The sequence below is a fragment of the Chelmon rostratus genome, chromosome 6 (genome assembly GCF_017976325.1).
Source record: "Chelmon rostratus isolate fCheRos1 chromosome 6, fCheRos1.pri, whole genome shotgun sequence".
Taxonomy (NCBI): domain Eukaryota; kingdom Metazoa; phylum Chordata; class Actinopteri; order Chaetodontiformes; family Chaetodontidae; genus Chelmon; species Chelmon rostratus.
The window spans coordinates 25,616,279-25,639,729 of record NC_055663.1 but is presented as its reverse complement, the minus strand read 5'-3'; the positions used below and the strand labels follow the sequence as shown (position 1 = coordinate 25,639,729).

The window sequence follows — 23,451 nt, the reverse complement described above, 5'->3', positions numbered from 1 at the left end:
CACTTTATTTGCAGCAATATTTAAAAGTGATATCAAAGGTTCACTGGTGGCTTCCCTCTTTTGAACTTGTTTCTGGACATCGCAGGTTCATCACCTTTGATTTCCATATTCAGGAATATGCTGCTGCGATAAACCATCAGTTAGGAGCTTTTAGTACAGTTTAGAAACCGTTGTGGATCAGAGGTTTGGATCGTCAGCTGGTGACTTCTGGAACTTTGCTTTTTCTTCAGATGATCGCAGAACTTCAGTTCTTGTGGATCTTGTCTTCCAAATTCAGGTAGTTCTTGCTAAAATTAAACTTTAGTGTTTCATGTATGAGGTTTGGCTCTCATGATTGCCTCAACATGTCTGTGTTGCTTGTTGTTGTTTTCTTCCTGTTCTTTCAGGGCCAGACGTCCCTTAAAAATCTTTAAAAACACCTTAATCATCTTTTAATCTATCCAGGCTGCTTTGATATATACGTACAAATAAACGGTAAAAGTTGACATCGGCAACATTGAGGATTTTATTTCAGTCTACTGAAGATCAGATTTTGTTGTTTTAAGAGTTACTTATTCCATGCACATTAAAACCTGATAAGAGATGCTTTAATGGGGCTTTACGAGTTTGTTTCCCTTCGTTTCATGCATATGTCGAATAATTTGAACCCTGTTTGGCTCATCAGCATTTAAATCTTGGCTCCTCGTTAGCCTGACAGCCAGCCTTTAGCCACGTCCCGTGTTCAGAGACGTCAGGCGGCTGTGGAGGAGGCTCTGCTGGTTATTACCTCCGGGAAACCCTCTGAGCTGATCTGTGGAGGTGGAGGCTGGGATCTGAGTTGTTGCCAAGCTCACAGATCATGAAATGTGACTGGCAGGAGTGCGAAGCTGAGGCTGGCATCCGATTTTTGGCTTTTGATGAGACCTTGTCAAGAATGGGCTTTGTCCATCAATCTAGTCCAAATTTGACACATTTAACCAAAGCAGATCTGATCCAGATCTTGAGTCTAGATCCTTAAGGCTCCGCGCATGATTCCTGATATCATTTAAAGTGGTGTAACAAAAGGAAATGGACAGATTTTCCCTTAAGTTTCCCCTGTGTATTTATCCAATAATCATCACTTAGTCTCAGATTTTCAGCACCTTCAGGTGTTTCTGACAGATGATCACGAACCAAAAGCATCCCCCAAAGCACAGAAGTGGCTCTGCTGACCCACTGCTTTCATCCCTCCATTCTTCATCTGGTTAATCGTTTGGACTCTGATAGTTTTATAGTCCTTTTCCTCCTTTTATAGCATCCCGGTGGCACCGAGCAGAGTCCTAAAATGACATCAGGCTCCTCCTCAGCGATGCCTGATTTACAGGGTGAAGTTGGCAGGGGATGATGATATTTCAGGAGCTTGCTGGCCGATTGGTCTGAGGATCCTGCATTTCCATAAACAGGAGCTCCATATCCATATCTGAGCCCTCGTATATATACACCCCGAGATGTTTTCTGCCCACTGGCCGCTGCTGTCCTCCTCCTCGACTCCCTGTCTCGTCATAGGTGAGACTCGCTTCCCTTTCTTCCTCCTCCTCTCTGCATGTCTGAACAGAGCTGGTGAATGGATACGAAGCAGCTGAGTGGAGACCTGTTGGTGAAGTGCTAAGGTGGTAGATGTCCTGACCTCCGGGGTTTGTTAATAAGTGAAGGGAAATGTGATCCAGGCTGCAGGAGAAGGCTGGATCCTGCAGGATGATTAAACAGCGCTGCAGAGACTCAATGAGCTGAAGATGTGCGATGCTGATTTCTTTGCTTTGCTTTTGCTGTAAGTCTCATTTTGAAGCATTTGACTGTAAAGTTTTGACTGATTCCTTTAAACTAAAGCTTTTTGACTGCAAGACTGTCGACTTTTGGAATCATTTGTAAAATTTAGAAATCAGGCTTTTCAGCTCTGGTCTTTGGTTGTTCGAGGTCTTTTGGATGTGCTGCAAAATATTGATGAAAATGTGTCAAATTGGCAAACAAGAAGAAAATCTGCCTGCACATTGAGAGAGTTCTACCTGATTTCGGGTCAGTTTCTGTTCTTGCTTTAGGAATTTGCTTGAAATTCAAATTCGGTGCTTTAAAATCAGAGATGGGAGGCGATGGATTTAACAGAATGGTGAAGATGAAACAGTAGACACAGCCTCTCTCTGTTAGATTTTGGCTGGTTTGAAAGTTTAGAAATGTGATCTCTGCTCCGGGTCCGGATGTTTCTGCATGTAAAGAAACATTAACCAGAACATTTCTTCTTATGACAGATTTTTTATTACAGTGCATTTGTCATTTTAAAGATGAGGAAAGCTGATTTTGGATCCCTGTAGTTTGATCCCTGCACTTGAACATTTTGGAGCTTTGGTCTTGAAAATTGATGGATTTTTTTTTTTGACCTGAGAAGAAAATGAAAAAGATTTGATTGTTTTCAGAGCTCGAACCTGCAGATAAACATCATTAAAGTCTTTGATTCAGTCTTAAAATCTGTCTGTGTGGGGAGATCTTTTCAGCTGGTTTCTGACTTAGTGAGATGGAAACTAACAGCTTGAATTATTTGTAGTAAAAATAAGTCTTGGCATGTGATTCTGGCTCTGAGGGGTTTGTTTGCAGCATGTGAAGGTCTGTCCATTGACAGCCGGCTGCTGGCGGCCGCCGCGCTGCCGCAGCACATTCTGCTGCAGGGTTTCTTCTCCGCGAAAGGAATTGAAGTATTAACCCCCAGAGGATATTCAGCTTGAACACCTGTAAAGGAGCTTATCGCGGGCGTCAGAGGAGACACTCGACCCAAACTCCAAACTTAGCTCAGTCTCCATTCAGCTGCTCATCAACTGTTTTCACAGATCACATTTCATACAGAGGACGGTCTCTGATGTTCACATCGAGCACCGAGCAGATGACAACATCAATGTTCAATGGCTTCTTCTTCTCTTCTGTCAAACAGGTCGTGAAGAAAACAAACCGCCAACATGTCTGAGTAAGTGCTGCCTCTCCATTATTGATTATTGATCTTTGGTGGGAAAAGAGTTCAAATCCTTTACAGCAATAAAAATATTCTGTGAATTATCCTAAAATGTTTGATTGGAAGAAGACAGTTTTTCTTTTCAGTCAAAAAATGACAAGAAGAAAGAAGAGAAGGGTAAGAGGGAAAGAAAGGAGGGGAGGAAAGACAGACAGAAAGAAGAGAAGGATGGAAGGAACGATGGGTGAAAAGAAGAAAGAAAGATAGATAGAAAGAAAGAAAGAACTGAGAATTTAAGAGGAGAGCAAGAGGAGGAAGGAAGGAAGTACAGAATGACATAAAAGAAGGAAGAAAAAGGGTGGGAAGAGTGAGACAAGAGAAAGGAAGGAAGGAATGAAGGAAGATCTAATATGTGAATCATTGTTACATGAGGAGATCCATCTCACCTGAAATAAACAAACCACAAACATAATGAAACTTTTATCAAAGACATCAAACTTCAGCTGACAGACAAACAACTTTTTACTGAACGTTATTGATCGTTGACTTTTATTAACTAACTGATCAGGAGATCAAAGATCTGTTTAACTGGAATCGACTGACGATGTCGTTTGTGATCCTCACAGAAAGAAGATGACTTCAAGCCGCAGGCATCATCTAAAGGTACGACGGCGTGTGTTTGCCTACTGCAGTTTAAAACAGTGTTACTGCAGTTTTAAACAGTATCATTGCAGTTCATTACAGTATTACTGCAGTTTAAAACAGGATTACTGCAGTTTAAAACAGTATCACTGCAGTTCATTACAGTATTACTGCAGTTTAAAACAGGATTACTGCTGTTTATTATAGGATTACTGCAGTTTAAAACTGTATCACTGCAGTTTATTGTAGCATTACTCCAGTTTAAAACAGTGTCACTGCAGTTTATTATAGTATTACTGCAGTTTAAAACTGTATCACTGCAGTTTAAAACAGTGGTACTGCAGTTTAAAACAGTGTCACTGCAGTTTATTATAGTATTACTGCAGTTTAAAGCAGTATCACTGCAGTTCATTACAGTATTACTGCAGTTTAAAGAAGTATTACTGCAGTTTAAAACAGTATCACTGCAGTTCATTACAGTATTACTGCAGTTTAAAGAAGTATTACTGCAGTTTAAAACAGTATCACTGCAGTTTATTATAGTATTACTGCAGTTTAAAACAGTATCACTGCAGTTCATTACAGTATTACTGCAGTTTAAAACAGTATCACTGCAGTTTATTATAGTATCACTGCAGTTTAAAACAGTATTACTGTTGTTTATTATAGTATTACTGCAGTTTATTACAATATTACTGCAGTGTAGGTATTTTTTCTAATTGAATATCCCCACAGTTGCGATTATTGATGATCTGTGGCAGTGCTGCAGTTATTGAAAAGCCTCTGCAGTGCAGCGTACTGTGGTTGTTGTTGTTGTTGTTGTTGTTGTTGTCATCGTTGTTGTTGTTGTTGTTGTTGTCGTCGTTGTCGTTGTGGTTGTTGTTGTTGTTGTTGTTGTTGTAATCGTTGTTGTTGTTGTAATCGGCGTTGTCGTGGTTGTCGTTGTCGTTGTCGTGGTTGTTGTTGTTGTTGTTGTTGTCGTCGTTGTGGTGGTTGTTGTTGTTGTCATTGTCATTGTGGTTGTCGTCTGTTTGTGTTTGGGCTCCTGTTTGGATCTTTTAACGGTTTATTTGACCTCAGACTGAGCCGACATGTTGCTCGCAGTTGTTTCCCTGATGAATCCTGTAAAGTCTCTTTTAGTCTTCATCACACAGACTCACACACAGCTGGGACATTTTAAAGCTCTGAGGCGCCACCTGCTGGTGGAAACTGTCAAACACAGAAAGAGCTTCATAGTGTTGAAAGATGTTATCATTCAGAAAGCAGACAGGAAGCAGCTGATACAGAAAATAAGCTTCTGATTGAAAGTTTCATGTGTTGAATAAGTTTCAGTGGTCATTTCTCACTGACACAGCTGTCAGTAAAACATTAATATCTGGAAAAAGTCATTGCTTTCTTTTCTTTATTTCAATAAGAGTCTCAGCTGCTCCGTGATTCTTTCCAGAAGCAGGAAAGTCTAATAAATCTGTGTAAATAAGGTGCTTTAATGGGAAAATCAGAAGTCCTACACACATAATAATAATAATAATAATAATAATAATAATAATAATAACAATAAAGTCAGTCCAGACTGAAGTGATGAAGGTGTGTGATGAGTATGTTGAAGTGGCCAGCAGGTGACTTTAAACTGGTTTCAAAGACAAACTAGAAACTTGAACTGTGATTTTCCAGATGATACGTGTGCTGATGACTGCATTGTTTTCCTCATATGTCAGTGAGTCAGTGTTTCAGCTTGTGCTGGCTCAGGGTCATGTTAAAGTTTCTTGTGATGCTGTTTAGTTCCAAGTTGAGACGAATATTCTTTGATTTCTGTTTCATCAACCTGAAAGCAGCCGGCAGGGGGGAGGTGAAGCCGGACCTCACAATAGGTCGACCTATGTCGCTCAAACAGTGATTTTACTAAAGAGATGCTAAAAAATAACACAATGTTATTTTAGTTTTTATATTGTTATTTTTCTGTTTGTTTCTAACTTAAGTAAAGTCAAAAAGTCTCAAAAATAGTCACATCTGGAAATTCAGCCATGTTTTTTGGAGTTTTGTGGACGCAGAGAAAAACTTGTTAGTTTTTGCCTTGAACTGATCTCATCCGACCTGAAACCTGGTGAGCTCTGACTGGTTGTTCTCGTCTCGTCTTGACCGTCGACTCGATCTGTCCTGCAGAGTTTGATGCTGCAGATCGCGGCGAACTGGATTCAGCAGGAGACGAAGGACATCGCAGCCGCCAAGCAGGCCTACATGGCTGAGCACTGTCCGGCACCGAACCTCAGCGGAGACCAGGCCGCCCTCATGGTGAGAGACTCTACAACTTTCAATGGACTTTGAGGGTTTTCTTTGCTTCTGAAACCGGGGGATTGTTGAAGTGAGAGGGATTCATCCTCTGGGAACCATGAAGGTCTGCACACAATTTATGTCAATCCAACCAATAGCTGAGAGATATTTCAGTCTGGAGTCCTGCTTCTCTAAAAATGACTAAAATGAAGAGCACATGTTATTAGCAGCCTGTTGTCAGGGATATTATTTAAGTGTAATATCCATCAGTGAGAGGTTGTGATCAATAAGTAAACATCACGTTCGTCTGTGTCTTCAGGAAACCTGCAAGAAGCTGCACGCCCTCATCGACAAAGTGGATGAAGAGAGGTACGACATGGAGGCCAAAGTGGGAAAGGCTGATAAAGAGGTACAGTTCAAAGGTCAAAAGACCGGCGAGGGTATTCCATGTTCCTGACAATCACACTGAATCTCCATTTCAGCTCATCCTTCAGTCTCACACTCTGCTCCAACCTCAAATGCATCATGTAGCTTCTTTAAAAGAGGAGATGAGGATTATTTTATGCGTTCCTCATGGTCAACAAATCTAACCTAGAGACCAAACTCCGCAAAGTGCAGTTCTGTGGCTCCTCTACCCCGTCTGTGGCTCTCAGCTGCAAGCCCATTGGTTGCTATGGCGAAAACTTTTAAAAACACCTCACAGATTGACAGTTTCGTTTTTAAAAAGGCTCAAACAAGCCGGAGGAAATAGTCTGTTTGATGGGGACTATTTTAAGCGGCGGATGAATCCACATTTGCTGCTGTAGTGTGTAAGTCAGAATAAACAGAGTGTGTGTTCACGGTGATGAAGGCACAGCAGTGAGGCTCTTTCATGTGTTTTTAATGGGTCTCTGTGGCTCAGCTCCATCAGGCTGTGACTCTCACTCAGTAGCTGTTTCAGTCTTTTCATGAGGTTTGATGAGAATAAGAATTATTTCATCAGATTTAACCTTTGCACAAACCTGCTGCTTCACCGTCAGATCGATGACCTGAAGATCAAAGTGGTCGACCTGGCCGGCGTGAAGAAACCTGCTCTGAAGAAAGTGCGTATGTCCGCCGACGCCATGCTGAAAGCTCTGCTGGGCTCCAAGCACACGGTCAACATGGACCTGAGGGCTGGCCTGAAGCAGGTGAAGAAGGAGGTGAAGGAGGAGGTGAGTCCATCCAGGAGGCGGTCGGACAGGTGAGGAGCGCAGGTGAGGGTCAGCACGCTGCGGACACTCGCTCACTGTGGATTGTTTGTGTCTTGCAGCCTGCGGAGGCGGTCGGCGACTGGCGTAAGAACATTGAGGACAAAGCTGACAGGAAGAAGATGTTCGAGGCTGCCTAAAGGATGTAGCTCCGCCGCTGTAGCTGCTCTGGGCCGTTAGCACTTTTTATGGAATTTTTCATTGAATTGAAATCCCTTTTGTTTCATTAAATCCGGCAGTTTCAGCTTCGCCTGTTATTGTACTTAGCTTAGAGATGACCCCTTTATTTCAAGGTTTTATCTAATATCAGACTTTTATTCTGTAGAGTGACTTCCTGTTTCCTTCTGTGCTGATGTTCACTTTTGACAACTTCCTGCTCTTAGTGTTTTTGTAATAAACGTGTTTTGTTTCCTACGTCTGCTGTCATGAGGTATTCTGTCTTTGACTCAGTGATGCACAACACTGCAGAGGAAGCCCTGACACGCCCTGATCGAACCAAACGATCCCACCAGACAAAAGTCCACCAGATCAGCGTTTAGCTTGTTTTTCTGCTTGTTCTTGTCCGACGTTAAAGAAAAACCTGCCCTGAAACAGAACCGTTCGTTCCTCAGAGTGAGCTCAGTGACTGAAAGTTCACATGTGCTGGAACAAAATGATGTTTGTAAAATGAAATTAAGACATTTAATTAAAGTCCGAACAATTCGGATCCAAAAGGAAACTCATTGAGTTGCAGCAGCAGATTTGAGACGAATGTCACTGAACTTTGCAGCGAGTTCTGTTTGAAGGTGGTTTCAAGCTTTAACGAGGTCGTGTTGTGCTCTTCGTAGTGCTGTGCATGTCAGTGAGGGACGAGACACGATATCCATGTTTCAGTGTTTCTGTACTGCGGCGTCCAGGGAGCTGTGAAAAGTGAAGGTTGAAAGGCCAAACAGTTTCAGAAACAAAATTAAGTTCACTCACTAGCTTTCCCGGAGCTTTCTACCCCGTCTGACCACCTTCTTCAGAGCCCCTCCATGTTTCTCACACCTGAGCGAGTTCTGTTCTGCTGAAGAGAGCCATGGACGACTGTTAGAAAGCTCTGGGAAAAGCAAAAAAGTGAACTCTGAGCTTAAAAGATGCTCTAAAAGGTCAGCATGAGCCAAATCAATGCATCTATTATATATATATGTATATATATATATATATAAGGTTTTTAAACATTAAATATATTTTTATTACACATTTATAGAATTACAATGTAAATCTTCTCATTTTTCTTTTTTTCTTTTTTTACATTTTAATTTGTGCCCTAAAACAGTGTTAAGGGGTTTATTTATTTTTATAACTTTCTACTTTTTCTGTATTTTTTTTTTTAAAGGTTTCACCCTTTCTGAAACCAACCTTTCTGGGGTCAGAATCATGACTTCAGACCTGCACACAGACTTTAGGACACATTTAATGAATGCTTCATATCACACTGTGATGTGTTTGCACAGTAAAGCAGATTAAAGACATTTAGAGTTTTTATAAATGTCTTAACTTTAAAGACAACTGTGTTTTACTATGTTGTCATTACCTAAATGTTTATACAGCAGCCTCCGCTTATAGAGGTGGAGGCTGCAGGTGGAGGTGGAGGCTTGTAAATACATTAAAAACACTTCCGTCTGCCTACAAGCTGCATTATAGTGCGCTATAAAGCACTATTACATGTTCGCATGCTGCTTGTATTTGCTGGTGAGAGATGTAAAGTGTTGCTGCCTGCAGCGACCACCAGGGGCCAGCAGAGGACTTCCTGTCCAGCACCTGCTGTCCTCTTACTGTCTGTCCTCTGCGCGCGTCTCCACCACAGTGTGTTTGTGTTGGACAGCAGAGGACAGATGTTCTTTAAATCACAACACGTTTGGACAAAAAAGATTTTACAGCAGCTTTGTGTTGTAGGAGAAGCCTTTTTAAAACATTTTAAAATTGTTTTTCTGTGTTTAATTAATGTTGCTTTTAAATGTAGCACTTTTTAAAAAACACTTAATTAGTTTAATTAGAAATGTTTCCTTTTGCATTTGATTGTAATTCCTGGTTATAGTTTATTTCTAATGTCTGACGATGAATGGCTGAGCAGGACGGATGACGTCACGTTTACTCGCAGGCGTCTGTGCCTCCATTGATAAAAACATGGACGTCTCCTGATCAGCCGTATTGATCGGAGATGGAAACTGTTCAGTGGAACAGAAGGTGAGTGACATCAGTTTGATTTCAGAGCTGTACTGAAGTTATTGTGTGCAGATTTCCTCAGTGCTGTTTCCTTCAGTCAGACACACAGAGTCAGAACAGGACTTACAGTCTGAGGCTTGAACTGTTTAATGTTGTCTCTTTATTTTTGTCCCTGCTTTCAGTCTTTGTGTCTGAATCCAGTCAGAGCTGCAGCAGCGAAACACCCACAAATCTGGTGCGTCCTTAAAGCTCTTTATTTGTGTCTGTTTGTGTTTGTTTATTGTTTAGAGTGGTGAAATGCATTTTGGTTCTTGTGGTTAAATACAGTTCAGAACTTTAGATTCAGACTGTCACATTCATATCAACAGCACCACAATTAGAGTCCTGCGATTATTTAGCTTGAAAGTGCCTGAAACAACAAAAAAACATGGTTGCCACTTGTCAGCCAGCTAGGACACATGAATCCACCTCCCTGTGAACTTGCCAGTGTTAGCCTAAAGGCTAATTTTCATCTGTTGTCCCTCAGCAGGATGTTGGATTAACTATTTAAGCAACAACGAGACAAACATGTAAAATCAGAGGAAAGTCAGCGAAACGTGAAGCAGCTGAACAGGATAAAAAGCTCAAAGTAGAGCATAAACGACCCAAAACATGTGAAGCAGACGATCAGTGCAAGCAGTTAAAACTTGTCAACATCTTCTCACATTTCTTTACAGAAGACAAAACCAGCGGAGACGTAAAACAAACCACGTTTTAAAGGCCATTGTGACATTTATTACTATAATTGATTGTGCATCCAGTGAGGATTTGACAGTGACGGGAGCTCTCAGGTTTATTATCCAGGATTCTTATGAGCTGAAGCCTGTTCTTCTTTTCCAGATCTGCTCATGTCCTGTCCCACAGAGGACTGCTGACCACCACGGACAGACAGGACATCAGTAATGAAGGATTTACGAGGTGAGCAGTCAAAGGATGAAGGTATTTCAGGAGCTCATTGGCCTGGTTGGTCTCAGAGTTCCTCATGACCATACAGAGGAACCTCCGAACCCCCGTCCAAGCCCATATATACCACCGCCGATTTCACTTTTTAGTCTGTGACTCCCTCACCGTCCCTCCGTCAGTCTCTGCCGCCCTCCTCATCGTCACTTTGTAGGTGAGAAACTCTTCTACTTAAACTTAAACAATACTTCTCGATGTGAATGTTTCAGTCTTAATTATATTTCCTGTTTATTTTGAAGTTTACAGATTTGATGATGTGACTGTTGTAGGATTTAAGCGACAGTGAAAAACAGGATTTTGAACACTTATACGTGATTAACGTAATGAACATCAGTGATGTTCTTGTGTCGCTGAGGAGCTCAGTGTGCAGAACCTTCTGTTTTCCACGTTTTGGATTATCTCCTGCCTTTGTAAAGCAGTCGCTCTCTAATCCTTCCATCAGACACTGAAGCCTGGATTTGTTTGACTGCAGGTGTGTCCAGTTACCTTCGAGTGAAAATAGCCCAGGTATCAGATTACTGCTGACAGCTGATTACACCACTAACTACTGATGCTGCAAACACCAGCAGCATCCTGGAAACTGAAATGGTCTCATTCTGCATTTACTGATTTAATGAGGGAGTTCGAGTGCTGGCAAGACAACAGTTATAAAGACAAATAACAATAAAAACATCCAAAATGTAACGCCTGAAAAGCTTTTTAAAATCTGGTTCATTGAACGTTTGGTGAGTAAAATCTGAAGCTGTTTGAGTTACAGGAATGAGGCGAGATGAAATGAGTGAAACTGTTAATGGAGTTTGGTTTTAGCGTTTTATTTTTGATGTGGATGTTACATGAGTGAATGAAACCTCTCCTGTCAGATGAGTGAATGTACTTCCCATGTCCCCATAAATGTCATCATTGACCTTTGACCCTGAGCCAGGATTAGCACTGACCTGACAGGTTCAGGTCCCCAGTCAAAGTTTCTATTCATAGAACAGGGAAATCACCAAATACACGAGTTCCCTGGACCCTGCAGACGGACCCCCAGAGGCCCTCAGACCAGGGTTTGACAAATACTAACAGTAACTGAAGGATTTATATTTGAGGTGGTTTAGTCTATTATATTATAACATAGCATTTATCATAAAAACCTATTTTGTCCTAATTGTCTTCTTGATTTTTCTGATTATTAACAGAGTCTCAACTAAAAAGAAGCCAAGATGTCTGAGTAAGTTCATTCTGTTCTCCTCACGAATCTTTATTTCTGTCTCAAAGACTGAACAAAAAAGAGAAGAAGCTGTTTCACAGTTAGAAAGTTGAGCTAAAATCATTTTAATTTAACGTCTTTTGGAGAGTTTCTGTGTGGACGTCGTTGTTAACATCACCTTTTCATTAAAGGGGAAAGAAGATGACATCGAGCCGTAGGCATCATCTCAAGGTAGCAACCAACAGAATGTCGTGACTTTAATGGGGTAATTTAATGGGGGTAGCGTTGCCATGGTGATCATGTGCTAACCTGTTAGCTTTATACTGTGAAAAGAGGTCTGCTGTGTGTCTGTCGGCTGGTTGAGTCCAGCATTATGATCATGATAACTTCATGGTGTCTGTCTTGTCCTGCAGAGCGTGATTCTGCAGATCGCCGTCAGCTGGCTGGAGCAGGAGGCCGCTGAGATCGCAGCCGCCAAAGAAGCTTACATGGCGGAGAAATGTCCCGCCCCCGACCTGAGCGGAGACCAGGCGGCTCTGATGGTAAAAAAAAAAAAAAAACACACATAAAACTTCACTCGCAGTCCCAAAACAGAGAAGCAACAGAGGCTCAGTTTCTCTTTTCTCTCAACAGGAAATCTGCAAAAAGCTGCATCAGGCCATCGACAAGATCGACGAGGACAGATACGACTCCGAGGCCAAAGTGGAGAAGACGGACAAAGAGGTAGAGACGCTGCTTGGATACTGGTGCTTTGAGCAGTTCACGTTCTGAACACGTGAACTGAACTCAGATCTGTGTCAAACATAATTTTTCACCATAGTTTGATGTTGGTTGTGCACTCTCCAAACGACTAATTTAAAGCAACAGAAAATTATTCAATATTCACAATATAAGACTAAAACTGGATTTATTTGTCCAGATTTAATGAACTAAAGTGGGTTTGTGGCAGCACAAAAACATCAACAGGAAGCTGAGAGACGAAGGTCATTATTCACAAATTCATCACGAGGTCCAGTCCGACTTGATCCAGAACTTCAGATTCTATCACACCTGCTTCCTCTGCAGGACGTGTTTCCTGAGAACTGATTCTTCACCCTGGAAACAACGCAGAGGGAGACTTTGTTGTTTCCGAGGTTAAGAATGGCGTCTTGGTGTGAACGAGTCGTTTTAAACATTTGATGCTGCTGTTTTTGGAAACTGAGCGAGATGAGGGATGAAGAGTTGTAGTTGAAGACGCCCCAGTCTCTCTGTGTGACTCCATCTGTCAGCTGTGCTCCACCTTTGAGCCTCCGCCTCTGTGCTTTCAGATCGCCGAGCTGAAGCTGAAGGTGGTGGAGCTGGCCGGAGTGAAGAAACCCGCCCTGAAGAAAGTGCGTATGTCCGCTGACACCATGCTGCAGGCTCTGCTGGGAGGAAAGCACAAGGTGACCATGGACCTGAGAGCCAACCTGAAGCAGGTCAAGAAGGAGGTGAAGGAGGAGGTGAGTCACCGCTATGAATCCTCTTCAGACAGGAAGTGGCTGCTGGATGCAGGAGCTGCATCACTGATTGGACTCTGTTTGTCCTGCAGGCCAGCGAGGGCGTCGGCGACTGGCGTAAGAACGTCGAGGACAAAGCTGACAGGAAGAAGATGTTCGAGACTTCCTAAAGACTTTCACTTCCTCTTTTTCCACTGTTACATCTCAACTCGCGCCATTAAATGTTTTTTGGAATAAGGCAACGCTGTCCTACTGCACTTTTTTCCACACTGATGTTTGGAAGTTTAGACGTAAAGTGGTTGCTCTTAGTTGGGATTTTTTCATCAATGTTTGCATTTGAGAGGTCTGAAATTCTCTTTATATTTTCTTAAACCAGATAGATGCTGGTGTAGATCTGAACCTGCAGACAGAAAGTCTTATTGCAAACAGCTCCTTCCAGGCTTGAGAGGTCACTTCAACTTAAACTGATAGCAGATTATGTTATTGTTGCCCGGGCGTTATGCTCACAGTGAACCAGCAGATGTCAGCAGAGAGCCTCTCTCGCCCTCCTCTCTCTGCTGGATGGTTTTCCTTCCTGCACATCATCTCTTCATAGTTTCAGTCAGGAATTGTGGCTTCTTGCCAGATATTTTCATCACATCACAAAGCTGCAGCAACATGAGGCTCTTCCACTGGTGAGTAACTTAATTCTCCTCCTCATGTTTCTGTTCATCTTTGCATGAAGTTTTGTTTGAGCTTTTAAACTCTTGCTGGTTTAAACACTTTTTTTTTTTTTACGATGGCCCTGAGAGCTCAAAACACTGCAGCTGAAGAAAGCACATGCAAAAGGAAAAAAAGATTTAGCATTTAGAAAAGCAGCTGCAAAGTGAGAAAACACAGTGAAACACAGACAGACTGTTTCCAGGGGACTCTGAAAAGTGATGCACAGGACTGGGACAGGTCTTAACACCACCTGCAGATTCTCGACTTCATGAGTCACAAACTGTGGCAGCAACAAGCCGTTCATCACGTCACTGGAAGCGCTTTTTGTTCTGTCTGTGTTTCTGTCTTTGTTTCTGTATTCGCAGCTGTTTTTCTAAACGCAGCACGTTTTGTCAAATTGCTGAAGACATTTTCTTTATTTGCTTGTTTCTTTGTTTGTTTCCATGCAGCTGATCAATGAACATTTCTGCGTTTGTTACACTGATGTTTGACTTAGTCACATCTTTAAATTGGCTTTTCTACGAATCCCTCAAAGTCCTGAACGCTGACATTTCTCTGTGTTTCTCAGGTCTGTTTTAGAACCACATTAAAGTGTCTGGATGCACTTTTAAAGAGCCGTTGCTTGTTGCTCCTGTTCCTTCTGTTCCTTCTGGTTCTTCAGGAACCCGTCCAGCAGCCTGGATCAGACTCATGAAGCGATTCCTCTCAGGGTTCCAGTCTTTGCAGCTCAGAGAGGAGGTTTCACACTCAGGAGCTGATCACTTGATTTATCCTCCCTCACGCTGCTGAAGCTTCACATTAACTTGAGTTGAACTTTAGTCTAAATGTCTCCTCGCGAATGTGACGAACAGCTTCACACACTGTCCTCGCCGCCGGCCGTTAAGCTGCCGGTATAAAGGAAAGCGAAGCTGTGAGCATTAATCATGTCGGCCCGCGGCCGGCTGCCTGCCTGTTGTGTAACAATTGCTTCATCCTTTCGCTGCTCTGTGTCGGGGGGAACCTGATAGCGTCCCTTCAGTCTCCAGTCCAGGGAGGCGACTTCCTGCAGCAGAAATTTATGAGGTTCCTCGGAGACTTGTGGAGGTATTTCTGGAGCCTGCCGGCCCATTGGTCTGAAGTGGCTCTGCTACCATAAAGAGGGCTGACTTTTCTGCTGAGCGAGCTCTTCACACCCTATATACCCTGTTTAATCTTTACTGTTTAGGACTTGGCAGCGTCTTCCCGCTTCTTCGTCTTCCTCCTCCTCGTCACTGTCAGTAGGTGAGAGTCTCTGCGGCTCGACGTCGTCCGTCTCGTAGGAAACAATACAGAGCGTCTCGCTGAGGTCCGGTGGACAGGTGCGACCCCGCTTTGTTCTGCAGTGGCGGTTTTTATGTGGTTTTTAAAGGTGCTGCTGCAGGTGTGACCTCTGACCTCTGAGGCTGCGTTCAGGTGTTCAGAAAGACGGAGCTGAGGTTTATTGGACGTATTGAAGGACACTGGACATTCGGTTTGGACCTGAAGTGAAACTGAAGCTAATTTGTCATTTTGTTGTCATATTGTGATCCGGCTCGTCTTTGAATGGAAGTCAGCTCATCGTGACTTTCGTTAAAATCACATTGTGTTTGAGGTTTAATATTCAAAACAATAAAAAGTAAATATTAACTTTTCCAGCTTGGATTTTAAGACTTGACAGTTTGGTGGAGCTTTATTTTGCAGGTCTGTGATTTGGGGTGCAGCTGCAGCAGCTCTTTGTTTAATCTGACTCTCTGGGACCTGAATGTGTTTAGTTCTTGTTTTCTTGTCGGATTGTTTCTTGTGACTCAGTGTTTGATTCAACGAAGAGTTTGTGAACAGTTTTTCCCGCCTGGTTTTGAAGTCTGTGGTGGATTATTGACTGTTAATGTTCCTGCTGATGATTTAAAACTGTAAAACTGTCTGAATGTGGACAGGAAGTGTTTGCAGGGGTTCCTCTAATGACTTAAACGCACGTTCTTCAGACTGACATCGGATTATGATAAGACTCAGAGCTTCTGCAGTTCTATTTTTTTAGGAAACTTTTGGTTCGTGATTGTGTAAATTCTGACCTGAAGCTGTTTCTGGACACGCCTCGGGGTCGGCCGGCGCGCCGCATGCCTGCAGGATGTTGAATTGGTGTTAACGGCTCTTACTGCATGCTCAGCGCCACATTGGGCCTCTCTGCTGTTGGCATTTCGTGCTCAGATCGTTGGCTCGCTGTAAGACGTTAAATTCCAGTCAGAATGTCTTCAGAGGGGCAACTGTTCAGCGCCGGGGCCCCGGCATCTGACCCGCCCGTCCAAAATTAGCTGGTTTGTGATCGCTGGCAGCCGGTTTTCCATGATAGTAAAGCGTGTCGTGTTTCCTGCTGCGGGTCAAAAGGTTCCTGATCGATAACGGGGAGGAACTGAGACCTGTCCAGCTCAGCTGTGGACCCTCACTCAGGGATCTTTATGTGACCCGTCTGCTCATTTGAACTGATGAGTGTTTTCTATCTCTGAACAGGGTGTGAAGATCAGAAACCGCCAAAATGTCTGAGTGAGTACACACCTTCTTCTTCTTCTTTGATTGCATTAACTGGATTTCATTTCAAAACCTCACAAAAGCTGCTGTACTAGCTGTCTATTTGTAATTGTTTAATGAATTAGTTAATTAATCTATTGATTTGGGGTTGTTTTAAGAGACTCAGACTCAGCATGTCAGGCTTAGCCTTTGAGCAAACATTTTATTTATTTACACGTCTGTAAATTCCTGATAATCTCCAGAGAAGTCTTGGATTTAAACACCGGATCGTGTGTCACAATATGGCGTCTTTAGTTCAGGGCGAAGTGATGATCACGTCACAGGGATTAATGTCACGTGTTCTGGTGCCACCCTGAATCTGTCCTGACAGGAAAAAGTAGACAATGATTAAATGAGTCTGATTTTAGACTTACTTCCTTACTTGTAGACGGGAATGGATCCATTACTTTGTTCATGCCACAATAGAAAGAATAAAATTCGATGCTATTTATTTGGAAAATTAAGAAAAAGTTCTGAAACGATGATTTTAATTAAAATTTAGCTTGTTCTGTTGAGTTTATAAGCAGCTGTTGGTAGAAAAACTCCATTTAAACCCAAATAAAGATTCATCCATTACTAATTTATTCATTTATTAATGAATTGACTGACTGTATTTGTCATATATGTTGAACTGAATGCTGCATGTAGAGAAAATCACATAAAATGTATATGCAGTGACTGGTTCACAGTACTGACTGGATGTGGACTAGCTGAATGCTGCCTCCAGTTACACTGTGATCAGAGGAAGTCCTGCACACTCTGGGAGGCGTTCAATGTCTGACTTTAAGAAATATCCCAAAAATGTAATCATACAAACAATCAGTGCGTTTTTTCAGAAAGCAAAATAAAAGCATCATAAAAAAGAGTAAAGAGGAAATATCAGATAGCATGTTAGCATGGCGTGCTAGCATTAATCTCAAAGCACAGCTGAGTCTGACGGGAATTCAGTCTTTATTTTATGAAACTGTCCCCATTGACCGGCCGATCAGCCTGATGAGGACTCGTCCTCCGAGCGTTCGGCTCTTGCCTGTGGAGATGTTTTGCTGTGGACTGACTGGGCGACTGAAATGTGTCTAAACTGATCTGAACACATGTGAAGGCACCAGTTCAGCCTGAAGGTCAACCTGCAGCTTCAGATGACAACAGCTGTACGTGTTTGCTCGGTGTGAGCAGGAGCACGTTAAGGCAGGCAGGTGCTCTCTGTGGACGCTGATATTTAAAAACAAGCATCTTGATGTGACATTAATACGTGATCTATACCTCCCGCCCCCGGGCTAATAATAAGAATGCTACTAATAATAACAATGACAATAATAGATTAACCACCTGAATTCTTTACATCGAAAAATAGTTGGCCGAATGGGTGACAAAAAGACGTTAAGTCTTTTTTTCTCTATATGAGTGTCCAGAAACTTTATTTAATTAATTATTTTACAGGAAAATTTCATTTTTTTTTTATGTTTTTTTTTTTTGATTTAATTTCTGGTGTAGATTTAGATGAGAAGATCAATACCACCCTGATGTTTGTACAGTAAATACTGCATGTAGCTACCAGCAGCAGCCGGTTAGGTTAGCTTAGCGTAAAGACTGGAAACTGGGGGACACTGCTAGCCTGGCTGTGTCCAAAGGCCTACCAGCACCTCTAAAGCTCACTAATTGACACTTTATGCACAACTTAGATCGTTGAGGTGCTGGTAGCTATCTGTTAGCACTGGACAGAGCCAGGCTAGCTGTGTCCCCCGATGTCTTTATGCTAAGCTAGGCTAACGAGCTGCTGGCGGTAGCCTCGTATGTAGCATACATGAGACATGAGAGTGATGTCGGTCTGAACATCTTTTCACAGATTTTTGAGAAGTTATTGAACCAGACAAAATATTAATAATATCAATAATAATAATAATATCAATAATAATAATAATAATGATGAAATGTGATCTCTCAGGGGAAAGAAGATGACATCCAGCCGCAGGCATCATCTGAAGGTGAGATAGACCTTTTCATTCAGTTCTTCTTCGTGGTATTTAGTGTTCGTGGAGCTTCATTGTTGACCTTTTCATTTAAACTGTTCGTGTTCATCTTTTCGCCTCCCTGCAGAGTTTGATGCTTCAGATCGCTGCCAACTGGATCGAGCAGGAGAAGAAGGAGATCGAGGCGGCGAAGGAGGCCTACATGGCTGAGAACTGCCCCTCCCCCGACCTCAACGGCGACCAGGCCGCCCTCATGGTGAGCTAACGGTGCTGCGTTTACGATTGTTTGTCGTCAAATCACAGCAGGACGCTGACGGCTGAAGAAACGCGTTCAGCGTGTGGATAAAAGGTTTGTTTGTTTTGTGCATCAACAGGAAATCTGCAAGAAGCTCCAGGCCGCCATCGACAAGATCGACGAGGCGAGGTACGACGCTGAGGCCAAAGTGCAGAAGGCCGACAAAGAGGTGAGAGACTCGATGACCTGAGCTGATGTTCTCAGGTGAGTCGGCCAACATGGCAGCGCCCGAAAATACCTGTGCGTCAAGAACTTTCTAAAATCTTTTTATGCTTGAGGAGCGGACTGTTTGCGAATCAGGAATTAATTAAATGAATTAATGAAAATCATGTGACTCACTCTCAATTTGATGATTATTGATTGATGATCATTCAAAGACGACAACATGATTCCAGATAAGTGTCCAAATAAGTTAAATTGTCTCAAACATCACCCAACAGAGGACTCACCTGTCTCACTGTTAATCAGGTGTTACTGTGGATGTGTCATGCAGCTCAGGAGGGTTTCAACAGTTCTAGATCTTGTTTTTAAGTCTATTTGTTTGTTTGGGCCCCTCATTACACACTCTGACCTTTATTTCTGTTCTGATTGTGTTACACCTGTCTTCTTCTACCTGTCACCTGTGATATCTTTTTTTTTGTATCACTGGGTGTTTTGTAGAGTGTCCTGTCATCATTAGTCTGTATTGGTCTGCTGTGGCAAGAAGGATTCAGACAGCCTCTCCCATACAAACAACATGTAGTTAAATCCAGCTTACAACCAACATCAGCACATAAAAACTGAAACTTAACTGACCCACATGTCTCAACTTTTCAGTTTTCATACTGTCATGTTGTTTCAGTGACAAAAAGATGTGATTACAGTGTTGTGACATGCATGTATTTAAAATGTGTCAACTGCAATACTCTGGTTTTCTTGGCTAAAAGACAAATCCATCATTCATAAATTGCTTCAGCAGGAAAATCCCATTGAAAAAATATTGTGAATCTGAAAAAAGGGTCAAAAAGCAACAGGTGCACACAATTACACAATTTAGAAAAAAAAATTGTTTCTATTAACTTCCATTGTTTTAATGAGTGATGAATGCAATAAAAATGGCCTGCTGGGAAGTCAGATGATAAAATCAAGACAGTTATTGGCCTTTAAGTGACAGCTGCAGGCTTTATTTAATTTTATCTGACATATATATACATGGGTATATATATGTGTGTGTGTGTGTCATATATCATATCGTATGATATATGTGTTCTGCAGGCCGTGTGATTGATGACTGATGATAAAGACCTCCTGCAGTTATAACATACGTGGAGCCGACCTCCGTCCAGGCGGTTCCACAGTCTGGACTAACATGCTGTGATGCTTCTCTGCCTCCAGATTGAGGATCTGAAGCTGAAGGTGGTGGAGCTGGCCGGAGTGAAGAAACCCGCCCTGAAGAAAGTGCGTATGTCCGCTGACGCCATGCTGCAGGCTCTGCTGGGAGGAAAACACAAGGTGACCATGGACCTGAGAGCCAACCTGAAGCAGGTCAAGAAGGAGGTGAAGGAGGAGGTGAGGAAAGCATGTCTGTGTCAGCAGCAACATCTGGACACAACCTCAGGAAACATCTGCTCAGAGTGACGTTTAGCTGTCGAGGTCAGATTACATCTTCATTCTTACAAACAAGTTTTCTCCTCATCCAGTTTTTTATAGATTATCACTTTAAATCAGTAGTGGAAGAAAAACTGAGATCATTTACTGAAGTAAAAGTACAAACCTGAAGAACTGCAACTCCATTACAAAAAAAGGTCTGCACCCAAAGTCCTACTCAAGTAAAAGTACAGTATAACTGTCAGCTTCATGCAGTGAAAGTACAGCAGTATTATCAGCTTCATGCAGTAAAAGTACAGCAGTATTATCAGCTCCATGCAGTGAAAGTACAGCAGTATTGTCAGCTTCCTGCAGTAAAAGTACAGCAGTATTATCAGCTTCCTGCAGTAAAAGTACAGAAGTATTATCAGCTTCATGCAGTGAAAGTACAGTAGTATTATCAACCTCATGCAGTAAAAGTACAGTAGTGCTGTCAGCTTCATGCAGTAAACGTACAGTAGTACTGTCAGCTTCATACTGTGAAAGTACAGTAGTATTATCAGCCTCATGCAGTAAAACGACAGCAGTATTATCAGCTTCATGCAGTAAAAGTACAGCAGTATTATCACCTTCCTGTAGTAAAAGTACAGTAGTACTGTCAGCTTCATGCAGTGAAAGTACAGCAGTATTGTCAGCTTCATGCAGTAAAAGTACAGCAGTATTATCAGCTTCCTGCAGTAAAAGTACAGAAGTATTATCCGCTTCCTGCAGTAAAAGTACAGTAGTGCTGTCAGCTTCATGCAGTAAACGTACAGTAGTACTGTCAGCTTCATACTGTGAAAGTACAGTAGTATTATCAGCCTCATGCAGTAAAAGGACAGCAGTATTATCAGCTTCATGCAGTAAAAGTACAGCAGTATTATCACCTTCCTGTAGTAAAAGTACAGTAGTACTGTCAGCTTCATGCAGTGAAAGTACAGCAGTATTGTCAGCTTCCTGCAGTAAAAGTACAGCAGTATTATCAGCTTCCTGCAGTAAAAGTACAGAAGTATTATCAACTTCCTGCAGTAAAAGTACAGAAGTATTATCAGCTTCCTGCAGTAAAAGTACAGCAGTATTATCAACTTCCTGCAGTAAAAGTACAGATGTATTATCAGCTTCCTGCAGTAAAAGTACAGCAGTATTATCAACTTCCTGCAGTAAAAGTACAGCAGTATTATCAGCTTCCTGCAGTGAAAGTACAGCAGAATTGTCAGCTTCATGCAGTAAAAGTACAGCAGTATTATCAGCCTCATGCAGTAAAAGTACTGTCTGTGCAGTAAAATGTCTCCCGATCTCTGATTCTATGTGATATTATTAGATTGTTGATACTGAAGCATCAATGTTAGAGCAGCATTTTTTTGGTGGAGCTGCTGCAGGCGGAGCTGCTGCAGGTGGAGCTGCTGCAGGTGGAGCTGCTTTCAACTTTCCTGAAATGTTGGTGCATTATGTTTGACCAGAGGAGTTTTGTGTTGTTGTTCTCTGCAGTCGACAGAGGCGGTCGGCGACTGGCGTAAAAACATTGAGGATAAGGCCGACAGGAAGAAGATGTTCGAGACGTCCTAAAACTTTCCTGAAGAGGCGAGGACGACGGCGGGGACGATGGCGGGGAGACGTTTCTGCCGAGGTCTGAGTGACTGAATGTGTCTCTGTGTTCCAGCAGGACACACAGGGACAAGAGTTTAGACACTTTTTGGTTGTTTTTGGTAGTTTTTGTGATACCGTCGACGCTGTAAGAGACTGAGACAAAGAAACGCCATCATGTACGCAGTCAAAATCATTCAAAATGTACAGGTTTTCATGGAATCAATAGAAATAAATGTTTTCAAATAAGGATTAATTTGTTTGTTACATTTATCAGCTTATCGTTGTTCCCAAATCACACGATTTCCCAAAACTCAGAAAACAGCCTTCAGAAAAAAATGAACTTCTTCTTCTTTTAATCAGCTTCAAAATGTGATGCAGAAACACTTTCAGTCTGCTACTTGAATCAAACAGTCAATGAAATCTGTGTGTTAACGATCAACACTGAACAAACACAGAAATCACTGTGATTATTAAGTAATTTCTAATCCTGGAAATATCATAATTAGATATTGATCAGTATCTATCAATATTATTTGCAGAAAACTTGATCTTATGAAGCGACTTTCATCTCTTTCCATCTTTTGAATCCTGCTGTAAAAGTCTTGTTTCCTTAAAACGAGCGAATCTGAATCTGAATATTTCCGATGCTTTTAAAGGAATCGCCGACACTTTGCTTTCTTTTTGAGAGTCAGATGATAGATCAATATCAATTTCATGTCTGCTTAGCTTAGCATAAAGACTGGCCACAGCTAGCCCGCCTCTGTCCACAGGTGGGAGATCTACCTGCTGATCACCTGGCTGTGCTTTCTTTGTGTCGACTGTCCACAAACAGACGTGTTAGCAGCTTTAGAAGGAGCTGGAAGTATTTTTTAGCAAAATAGTTCTAACCAAAGGATTGGTTTGTGCATTTGTTCAACTTTGGACAGAGCCAGGCTAGCTGTTTTTCCCTTGTTTCCAGTCTTTATGCTAAGCTAGGCTAACAACCCGTGACTCCAACTGCATTTAACACTCAATCATGTCAAGATTGATCTCTAACTTCTTGTCTCTGTTTCACAAAAAATGAACTGAGGAAGACTTCTGCTCTTATCTTAAAAGCAGTTGATTTGACTTTGTATCTCTAATGATTGACAGGTGAAAGGAAGCCTGTGTTAACATGCTGAATCAAAATGGTGTCAAACCCTCGTTCAGAAACGGAACTTTAGACGTTTTCAGACATAGAAAATGTATAAAATCAAGAACAGGACGACCGAATGTTTCCATTTGATGGTGCTTAAAAACATCTTTGGGCTGAAACTGCTTCAAAAAACAATATTAAATCCGCTTAAGGGATAATTAATGGAAAAATCAGAAAGAAGAGATTATAATAAAGCTTTTTAAGAACTTTAAGTCTTTAGTTTAGAGAGCCCTGAAGGTCAAACCCCCTCAGTGTGTCCAGTTTTTGGTCTTTTATATTCAACCCCCCCCCCCCTCACACACACACACACACACACACACACACACACACACACACACAGTGAATCTGCATCCTGAAGCCTTAGGATCTGCGTGGTCTCACAGGGAGGGCGGCTGGCAGAGCGGGGCTGGGTCGGGTGTATTTCAGGAGCTCGTCGACCCATTGGTCTGCCCGGGATCCATTTCCATAAAGAGGATCTGGGCATTTTGCTGAGACATCGCAACCCACCATATATACCCTATTTCATTTTTCACTGTCTGTGGCTTTGGCAGTGTCTCCTTTTCTTCCACCAAGTGTGTCTTGTCCTCTTCTTCTTCCTCCTCTCAACAGGTGAGAAA

General features: G+C 42.2%; 3 protein-coding genes across 5 annotated transcripts; all 3 read left to right on the top strand.

Moving 5' to 3' along the window:
- Positions 1 to 1,435: 1,435 nt before the first annotated feature.
- Positions 1,436 to 7,506, top strand: LOC121608151 (troponin I, fast skeletal muscle-like). 2 transcript variants are annotated; one of them, XM_041939317.1, is made up of 7 exons: positions 1,436 to 1,524; positions 2,936 to 2,968; positions 3,580 to 3,616; positions 5,756 to 5,884; positions 6,183 to 6,272; positions 6,883 to 7,056; positions 7,155 to 7,506. In XM_041939317.1, the coding sequence occupies exons 2-7, from the start codon at positions 2,961 to 2,963 to the stop codon at positions 7,230 to 7,232; spliced, it is 516 nt and encodes a 171-aa protein (XP_041795251.1). In that variant the 5' UTR covers positions 1,436 to 1,524; positions 2,936 to 2,960; the 3' UTR covers positions 7,233 to 7,506. The 2 variants fall into 2 exon arrangements, with proteins under 2 accessions (XP_041795251.1, XP_041795252.1); XM_041939318.1 differs by lacking the exon at positions 1,436 to 1,524 and adding an exon at positions 1,706 to 1,786.
- A 962-nt stretch (positions 7,507 to 8,468) lies between these two features.
- LOC121608150 (troponin I, fast skeletal muscle-like) lies at positions 8,469 to 13,146 on the top strand. 2 transcript variants are annotated; one of them, XM_041939316.1, is made up of 9 exons: positions 8,469 to 9,300; positions 9,462 to 9,514; positions 10,159 to 10,432; positions 11,457 to 11,488; positions 11,659 to 11,698; positions 11,881 to 12,009; positions 12,101 to 12,190; positions 12,775 to 12,948; positions 13,038 to 13,146. In XM_041939316.1, the coding sequence occupies exons 4-9, from the start codon at positions 11,481 to 11,483 to the stop codon at positions 13,113 to 13,115; spliced, it is 519 nt and encodes a 172-aa protein (XP_041795250.1). In that variant the 5' UTR covers positions 8,469 to 9,300; positions 9,462 to 9,514; positions 10,159 to 10,432; positions 11,457 to 11,480; the 3' UTR covers positions 13,116 to 13,146. The 2 variants fall into 2 exon arrangements, with proteins under 2 accessions (XP_041795250.1, XP_041795249.1); XM_041939315.1 differs by having other exon boundaries at positions 10,159 to 10,785.
- Positions 13,147 to 16,141: 2,995 nt separating this feature from the next.
- Positions 16,142 to 21,751, top strand: LOC121608149 (troponin I, fast skeletal muscle-like). The gene is made up of 6 exons (XM_041939314.1): positions 16,142 to 16,182; positions 18,149 to 18,188; positions 18,301 to 18,429; positions 18,548 to 18,637; positions 19,843 to 20,016; positions 21,562 to 21,751. Exons 1-6 carry the CDS (start codon positions 16,175 to 16,177, stop codon positions 21,637 to 21,639), a joined length of 519 nt encoding a protein of 172 aa, XP_041795248.1. The 5' UTR covers positions 16,142 to 16,174; the 3' UTR covers positions 21,640 to 21,751.
- The last annotated feature ends 1,700 nt before the right edge of the window (positions 21,752 to 23,451 follow it).

Excerpts from the sequence above, each read along its gene's own strand:
- LOC121608151 (XM_041939317.1), top strand. Across the intron at positions 3,617-5,755 it reads GCCGCAGGCATCATCTAAAG|AGTTTGATGCTGCAGATCGC; the intron begins GTACGACGGCGT and ends TCTGTCCTGCAG. Across the intron at positions 6,273-6,882 it reads TGGGAAAGGCTGATAAAGAG|ATCGATGACCTGAAGATCAA; the intron begins GTACAGTTCAAA and ends CTTCACCGTCAG.
- LOC121608150 (XM_041939316.1), top strand. Across the intron at positions 11,699-11,880 it reads GCCGTAGGCATCATCTCAAG|AGCGTGATTCTGCAGATCGC; the intron begins GTAGCAACCAAC and ends CTTGTCCTGCAG. Across the intron at positions 12,191-12,774 it reads TGGAGAAGACGGACAAAGAG|ATCGCCGAGCTGAAGCTGAA; the intron begins GTAGAGACGCTG and ends CTGTGCTTTCAG.
- LOC121608149 (XM_041939314.1), top strand. Across the intron at positions 18,430-18,547 it reads GCGACCAGGCCGCCCTCATG|GAAATCTGCAAGAAGCTCCA; the intron begins GTGAGCTAACGG and ends GTGCATCAACAG. Across the intron at positions 18,638-19,842 it reads TGCAGAAGGCCGACAAAGAG|ATTGAGGATCTGAAGCTGAA; the intron begins GTGAGAGACTCG and ends CTCTGCCTCCAG.